Raw genomic sequence first — 8,568 nt, 5'->3', positions numbered from 1 at the left:
ATGACAGAGTCTTGCACACAGCCTCTCAGCCAGCACCACGCCACACCCTTCCTGTGAGTGGGGCATCAGCTGATCCAAGAGTGGTGAGGTAGAAGTCAAGATTGTTGTTGCGTGTGAGGAGAGGCGGGGAAGTCGAATTAATTAATTTAAAAGAGAGAAGGTTTATCCCCTTATTCAAATGTTTTCTTCAGGTTCCAGACAGGACTTCGGTCTGACTCATGAAGCACAACAGGAGACGGACCTTTTTATCAAAGGACCACTACAGTCACAGACGAGGGAGACAGAATGTCTTTTGTGCCCAGCTTTGTGTTCTCTGAATGTATCTGCTTATCTCCCTCCCTGACTAACTTTATAATGAACTTCCTGTCGGTGATGACATCACTCACACGGCTCAAAAGGCAGGCCCTGGATTAAAGTAAAAATGGGTGGAGTAATAGTCTGGAACACGCGCAGACACACACGCACACACCCGCACACACAAAGGCGCATACACATTAAAAACAATAGGCTCACACATGTGAACGAAGCACGTGCACACAAACACACACCTGTCATGCAGATGCACGCACCCCTGTTTTCACCCCGCTGTCCACAACTGGCTCGTCGGAATCTCAACAATGTCTCTTGAAATGAATGATGAAGTGGGATTAGGACAAGCCTGGTCCATGCAAGGGCCAACTATGTTATGATAAGCCCACTAGCTTCAGGGGGGCCAAGGCTAGCCATTGGGATTTAGCAACCCCCCTAGCACAAGTACACTCTGTTCCCTCAACACACACCTCTGGTTTCTGCCACCAATTGAATCAACACGCGTTGTTTGTAGCCTTTGTGCTGCAGTGTTTGGTTAGCGCATATGTCAGTGGTTGCTCTGTGCAGCCTGGTAAGGTTAGGTGACACAGTTAAAACAACAACACTTAACACCCAGCAAGGCTGAGCACTTGGAAATGGAGAGTGTGGTGGATTAGCACGTTCCAGATATATTTTAAACTTTATTTTTATCAGGGACGTAGAACTTGTTTTATATGAAAGAATACCTGATCACATAGATGAGTCAGAACAGGACAAACTGTCCTTGTTCCTTGATATATGTTTTGTTTGATATGTACATTTAACCAGGTAAACAGAGAGAAAAAAACCTGACTGAGCTCAAGAAAAAACCCTCAAAGATCTGATAAGCCAACTGCGAGACAATATGGGCTCCGTTGTGTTAGCTGCCAAGCGCTGGGGAGATAAGCATGTTTTTGCCTATGTTTGCTGTGCCTGACTTTCTTATCTACGGTTGAGCCATCCCGCAGGCTGCCTTTGTCTCCATCGAGGCTTGTGCAACTATTTTCTTTTTTCTTGTGTTTATTCATCCTGTCTTTATTTACTTCAAATTGAAATACTACTACTCGAAAACACTATAGGGGAAGGATACCAGTGCAAATGCCTCGGCCTGCAGGATAGCTCTGCACATGGTACCGATAGACTTCTGAAAGCACTATTCTTTGACTGGAACACAGTTGTAAATAGATTATAGGAGCAAAACTTGTATTAGAAAGCTTTTTATTCAGTATTGCATGGCTGATACTTATTTGCATATTGTAGTAATAATGTGTTAACTGAATACATTTTTGGTCATATGTTGGGTGCCATTCATAGGATGATCATACAGTAAATAAACATCATTATAAATAATTTCAAGTAGGCTTGCACCTGCAACACAATGCTTTGTCTTCTTTGCTGCAGGTACAGCACATGATAGTCTGAAAAGCTCTTGAAATGGGACGCTGTGACTTTAAGAGGGCGGAGCCATGTGAGTGCTGAGCTTAAAACATCATTGCTCACAACAACACTAGAAGACCATCGAGTAGAATCACTCATTAGTAACAGTATAACTACGGTGCTGCTGTGCTGTGCCTGAAGCATAGGAAACACAGGCACTCTTCATTGTAACAAAGATCGCACAAACCAAGGAGTTATTTATTATTTTTTGTCTAATGCAAAAAGGACTTTAGGGGTCTGGAAGCCAGTGAAAACGGCGAGATTAATTTGGTAAGTAATATACTGAAAATAATACAGAAAAACGGTGTCCAGTATACTCTGCCTGAGACAATAGCTTATTGAATGATGAATGTTAATATTTGCTTACATTACTAACACCTTGATACACTCCTTGGGTTGTGTTTCACAAAGGGTGGAAGGCATTAACAGCCATCTCATTTTCAAATCAAATTAGATTCAGCACAGAGAGTATTTTGTACTACATGAGTCATACAAACTTTCAAAAATGGTTTGCCATTGACGATTTTGATCAGTTCTGTTTCTCTAGCACATAATATTAGAACACACTTTCAAGGCTTTACCGCTGTATTTTCTTATCCAGCAAGCTATTGTATTTCATCATTTCCTAGACTTGTCAAATAGCAAAGCTGCGTGTGTGTTATGGTGTGAGTCACTGCCTCCTAGAAGGCTAACCATTATTATCTCAATCCGGTAAGGTGAGGGGGTGTGCGCGCTGTTTGCTTGCCGCACAGGTAGAGCGGGTATTGTTGCTCGGAAACCGCTTCAGGGGTGTCTTACGCGGGGTGTGATCTTCCTCCTACAAGGCTTGCGTGCAGCTTCTGCTGCCCTAACCTGAGGCGGGATAATGTGTTCAGATAGTTTGTGAGATAGGAATCTCTCAAACCAACCACCACCTGGCCTCATCACCGCAACCAGCATCCACCAGCACTCCCCCACGCTTTATAATGATTTTGGCAATATATCCAATTTCAGAGGAGCACAGGAAACGGTCTATCTTAAATCTCACGGTAATAGAAAACCCAGGCGTGATTGGATTCGGGGCCCCAAGGCCAGCCCTATAACAAGCTGCGTACAAATGCCTCCCTTAGAGTGGCTAATGCAGCCCATGGCTACACATCATTTGTTTAATCCTGTTGCCTGTAAATGCTCTCATGGTTAACTGCCAGGACCATCTCTTTGCACCTGTTGTGAGGGGAAGAGCAAGGCCCCCTGGGGTCCATTATCGAGGATCATGTTGCCTCCCCATCTTCACCCAACCAAATGGGAGGCCCCCAAACGAGGGAGAAAGAGTAGGTGGGGGCGGCGGGGGTCTGTGATGCCTTGGTTGGCTTTTTCTTTTATTTTTATCAGACAGACTTACTTGCTGTTGCTTGCTGTTGTTGTTCAAGCTTTGTTTCATGCCAGCTGTCTGGGCATTATCACACACACACACGCACACGCACACACACACACACGCACACACACACACACACACACACACACACACACACACACACACACCCCTTCCTGTCTGGGAGAGTGGTCTCCTCAGTCATCGGCAGGACATTATAAGCTGCAGGGCAGCGTGTCCAGGGATGCATATCTGGGTGATGGGGCAGACAGACTTATTACAGGACAACAATTCAAATTGTAATGGATACGTGTGCGGATGGACATCGCCGGGTTGATAACCTGTGTCACAGCTGCTAAAAAACTGCATATCAAAGAGATGATCTTCTACGAAAAAAAACTGGTTAGTTTTGACCTGGGATATTACTGTCTTGCTCCTCCAAAATAAAGGTTGAAATAGACAGTTGAATGGTCTTCATGTGCTCATTTTGCATTATGATGAGGGCACAATAATGCACAAGTACTACCCACAATGCACATGAAATCAACCAAGAGTACAATCCTTTTGATGGGAGGATTTCTTTTGTCGTGGGGTTTTGACAACAACGACCAAGTATTTAACTTCCTTCACTCTGAGCATTTAGCTTGCGGTTGGTTCAGTCCCATCACACGTCTAAGACATGTCGGGGGGGCACCCGGGTCCTCTGAACACCACAGTGGAAGGTTTCACTGTTGTTGGGCACTGCGTGCACAACAATGACCTACAGAAACACATTGTGGAAACGATTCCCCCCTGGTTGAAGGGATGGCTTTCAGAGGGATGATGGAAAAAAAGTAGTGGGCAGCCATCAAGGTGTGATGTGTTGTGTTGGACCCTAAGTTGGTCCCTTTTAGATACCAAGTAAGCGAATAGTGTGTGTGGGTGTATATGTGTGTGTGTGTGTGTGTGTGTGTGTGTGTGTGTGTGTGTGTGTGTGTGTGTGTGTGTGTGTTTGTGTTGGACAATCTGCGGCCGCCGCATGTTTCCATGACCTTGTAGCGTCCGTGGGGGCTCTCCGGGCACGAGCGTTTGAAGTTCCATCGCTGTGAGCGCTTGTCATTCCTCTATCAGAGCAGGCGGGGAGAATGTTGCTTCATCAGGAGAGGGCTCTTTTAACAACTAAGTAACTAGCATCCCAAGAGTCACCCTGTGTTCCTTCTGGCCTTTAAACAATAAGGCCAGGAGGACGCCGGTGTTAAGGTGCTGTAGGTTAGATTCAAGAGCTGTCATTTTGTCACTTTTCAGAAATGCCATCACCATCTGTCGGCTATCGGTGAGCGAAATGCTCTGTGATTTTCTCGTTTTATTGCACCTGCCTCTGTATGAGACAATTACAATTTCAGACCGGTCATGTCTTCCCTGATTGGTTCGGGGTATCCATCATGTTTGTCAGTCAGAGGTGTGTGAATGTCCACTTCTCAATGCCAGAGAAACATAGGGAGGGGGATTGTTGAGAATTTCTACAGAAAATCCCTGTACAACTTTCAAATCGTACCTACAGCAGCTTTAAAATAGGTTTTATTTTCTATTTATAGTGTCTTAGCAGCGATATGTGCTTTCAACTCATTCAAAGTTCTTTGTTTTCAACAGGTTCATTGGAATTAACAGCAGCAAGGATTCAAGTCTTTCCTGGCTTTGATGCGACCCGATTTTGTCTGGAGCATGTCCACAGCAGCCCTGACTGCTCAGGAGATCTGTCTGCCCACAGAAAGCCCCTTCCTGCGGGCCAGCTACTGTCACAGCATGGCTCGATCCAAACCCTCATGGAGCAATCCTCATGAACGAGAGAAGTGAGTGCAAAGGACGCTTACAGGAGGCGCATGCTCAGAACATGAATTAAACGTATGCTGAGACCGTAAACTTCAATCTGTGATCTACATTATCACTCGCAATAATATCAAAATTGTGATAAAAGCCAGCTGTGAAGTGGTAATTGATTTTAAATGCAGTGTTTCTTTTTTTCAATCAACAGGCTGTTGTACTTCAGTATGGAATCCCAACATATAGATCCAAGCTTTCCATCCTATCAACCACTACCCCCTACACTCAGTGTTGAGAGTAAGTATAGAAACTGTCTAGACGCTCTGCGCTTGTTGACCATGTCTGAAGCCAGCCGAAACCTTCCTCCCAAAGTAAAGCCCTGTAGGGAGGGGTTACTTATTTTAAGATGCATATTATTTTGTCGGTTTTGGAAATGCTGAAACCCACTTCCTAACATTCAAATATAACTCCCATGTTCTTGTTTTTCTTCCTACTCTATAAGTCCTACTTTGCGGCCAGAAAAAGCCATATCTAATTCTAAGTGTTGCGCTGCATGACATTTCTCACATTCTCACTGTTCTCCCGCTCTCTCTCCCCTCTGACAGAGAAGAAACACAGCCAGAAGAAGTCCCCGCCCGCCCTTCCCTTCCTGACACTCAGCCCGGAACCGTGGACTCCCAGCCCGGACGACGACCAGGTGGTCCCGTCCTTCCAGAGGCTGTCAATGCACGAGCGGAGCAGCCCTCCCCAGACGCCCGGCAGATGTTCCAAACCCCTGCCCCCCCTCCCCGTGCGGCCGGACCTCTGCCCCGAGCAGGATATGGACCGAGAGGTGGAGGAGTTGTTCCTCGGCACGGAGGACAGCCGCTGCCTGGTGCCCGACCTGTGCTCCAAGCCTTCCCCTTTCCGCTACGGGGCCCCCTTCCGAAGGAGCTTCCGGGACTGCGGGAAGATCAACCAGGCCTACTTTGAAGGCCCCACGGTGCAGCCCAGGCTGCCCCAGTCCCAGCCCCATCCGCATCCCGGGAGGGAATCGAACAGGGAATCTGTGGAAAAGCATCCCCCGGAGCCGCCCGAGCCCCCCTCGGCGGGGGGCAGGGACAGGGCTCTGAGGAAGCTGCGGCGGTCCCAGTCGGGCCCCGCCGGCTCCAAGCCCTCGTCCTGCCGCTCCCGCCGCCCCCCCGCCCTGGATAAAGCGACCATCCCGCCCCCGGTGCCCCCGCGGCCCAGCAAGACGGTGGACTACCGCCGCTGGTCGGCGGGGGACCCGCACGGCGCCTACAGCGACGAGGACAAACCCCCCAAGCTGCCCCCCCGGGAGCCCCTGCCGGTAGGCTGCTCCCGCACGCCCAGCCCCAAGAGCCTCCCCACGTACTTCAACGGGGTGATGCCCCCCACCCAAAGCTTCGCCCCGGACCCCAAGTATGTGAGCCTGCAGAGACAGAATAGCGAGGGGTCGCCCTGCATACTGCCCGTGATAGAGAACGGCAGGCAGGCCAGCTCCACACACTACTTTCTGTTGCCGCTGGGTCGAGGCGGGAGAGAGGACTCTGCCTGACTCTATAGGTGACAACCACGGGGTGTTGGGAAACAACGACATGGAAACGCTGATATCGGACACTTCCATCCCTCAAACTTGCTGCTTACCCCTTTTTTGTTTTGTTTTACTTTTCTTTTCTTTTTTTACCCCTCCGTATTCTGAAAACACAGGGTATGTGTGCACTGCATTCAGTTACTGGAAACGTCGAACGGCGTTTGTGACGAGAGACGATTTACCGAGAACAAACGACAACAGCTACAACAACGACGACAGCACGCGCGTCTCGGGTTAGAGATCGCAGGTGAACCGTGGCGCGGATTATTTTTTTATATGAATATTATTTCACCGTATTCAACGGTGTGCTATTCTTTGGCTCATTTTGTGGTGCAGTTGAAAGGGTACAAGCGGGACTTGCGCCTGGCGTTCTCAGTGTTTTGTGCCTGGCGGGGTGAAGAGCAGGTGGGCGACACTCGTTCAGTTTAGTTTGAACCTATTTTTTTTTACATTGCTTTTGTATCTCACACGGGACAAAAGGTCAGTAGAGCAAACCATGTATCACTTAACGTATCTATGAAGCTTACATTACCATTTTTATGTCTATATGAAGGATGCATTGATGAAAAGCAATCACACTCTTATGTTCTGTATACATACATGTGTTCCCCTGCATGTCTCCACTACAACCGGTATGTAGTTCCCCTGCCTCAGAGTGTGTCCGGACCCGTCTCTCCCCCCCTCCTCGGTTTGTTATTTGCCTGCCCCACACAGTACATTTTGTGTGGATGGACATCATATGTGTAGCTATGCATTGTTCCGGAAGAATGTCTTTCATTAGTGAACGTGTTGTTGAATGTGTATGTGTGTGCGTATGTGTGTGTGTGTAGTGTAAGACCAGTGCTTCTGGTAATTCATTGTTTATATATATATATATATATATATATATATATATATATATATATATATATATATATATATATATATATAGATTGACTTTCTACATTTTGTAGAAAAATACTTAACAATATTTGTTACCGTGCTCTGCCTGTTTTGCATCACCTGCTCTTTAAGTACAACTTCCTCAAGTGCACACTTGTATTATTACTCGCTCGTCGTCGGTGTCCAGGTCAGGTCTTTTTGCACAGGAGTTAATTCTTGGTAAAGCTGTGAGTCATTTGCTTGGAAATAATTTGCCTCAAGTACTACCTCCCTCGATGACCCTTCAGAAAAACGCTCTGACAATAGCCGCTATTTACTTTGCTTTACACTCTTAATGACATATGCATACAAGATAGGGTGGCGAACATGATGTCCCCCTTCATTATATTCCTCACTATGCCCCACAATTATTACTTGTTCAATTTCACACACAATAGATGAGAAAACCCCTTAAACTACACACACAGTTCAAACCACTTCATATTTTTTGAACAGTCCTTAAAATCGCAGATCCTTCACAACAAAGGAAGTTTGGCTCACCTGATAGCACGCATGACGAACACACACACACACACACACGCACACACACACAGTGCGCGTGCACTATGTGCACGTGCAGGCCATGACAAACTGACTTTCTTGTTCTGCTCATGCATTCCTGCCTTACATGATTGCAGTGGGTGTGGTAGGAGAGACTTTGGCTGCTGGCAGCAGGTGAAGTACATGAATTTTATTGTTATAGGTGATTGAAGTACCTTTGGGATGATATAATTAATGTAGCACATGCGTTGAGGTAACCCCTGTGTGAAGAACACGCTGTTCGGTATAAAAAAGAGAGAACAGACACATTAGCGCGAAGGTCAAACGGTCATTGAAGTATGCTTTATATTTTACTCTCCCTCCTGGTCAAGAGAAAAGAATACCTTGCTAGAGACGACGTTTTGATATAATGTCTCAACATGTTTACATTATACACTGATTTTTTTGTTATATTTAATCTTAATATATTGACATGTCTTATGAGGAGTACGGAAGAATAAAAATGACATCAAATGAAGATTATGGTTGTACTTTCATTGAGAAATAACTGACATTCTCTGCTGTGGTATAAAAACATGCACTGGGAGAGTTAAGAGAGTGTACAGAGTTTAACAAAGAAAATGTCATTATGCATAGT

At 46.3% G+C, this 8,568-nt stretch overlaps 1 protein-coding gene across 2 annotated transcripts; it reads left to right on the top strand.

Moving 5' to 3' along the window:
- Window positions 1-1,867: 1,867 nt before the first annotated feature.
- On the top strand, window positions 1,868-7,333 carry errfi1a (ERBB receptor feedback inhibitor 1a). 2 transcript variants are annotated; one of them, XM_079748723.1, is made up of 4 exons: window positions 1,868-2,034; window positions 4,745-4,944; window positions 5,127-5,212; window positions 5,521-7,333. In XM_079748723.1, the coding sequence occupies exons 2-4, from the start codon at window positions 4,793-4,795 to the stop codon at window positions 6,471-6,473; spliced, it is 1,191 nt and encodes a 396-aa protein (XP_079604849.1). In that variant the 5' UTR covers window positions 1,868-2,034; window positions 4,745-4,792; the 3' UTR covers window positions 6,474-7,333. The 2 variants fall into 2 exon arrangements, with proteins under 2 accessions (XP_079604849.1, XP_079604850.1); XM_079748724.1 differs by lacking the exon at window positions 1,868-2,034 and having other exon boundaries at window positions 4,861-4,996.
- Window positions 7,334-8,568: the final 1,235 nt, after the last annotated feature.

The sequence above is a fragment of the Pollachius pollachius genome (assembly GCF_949987615.1).
Source record: "Pollachius pollachius genome assembly, chromosome: 12".
NCBI lineage: Eukaryota > Metazoa > Chordata > Actinopteri > Gadiformes > Gadidae > Pollachius > Pollachius pollachius.
This window is presented reverse-complemented; position numbering and strand designations above follow the sequence as displayed.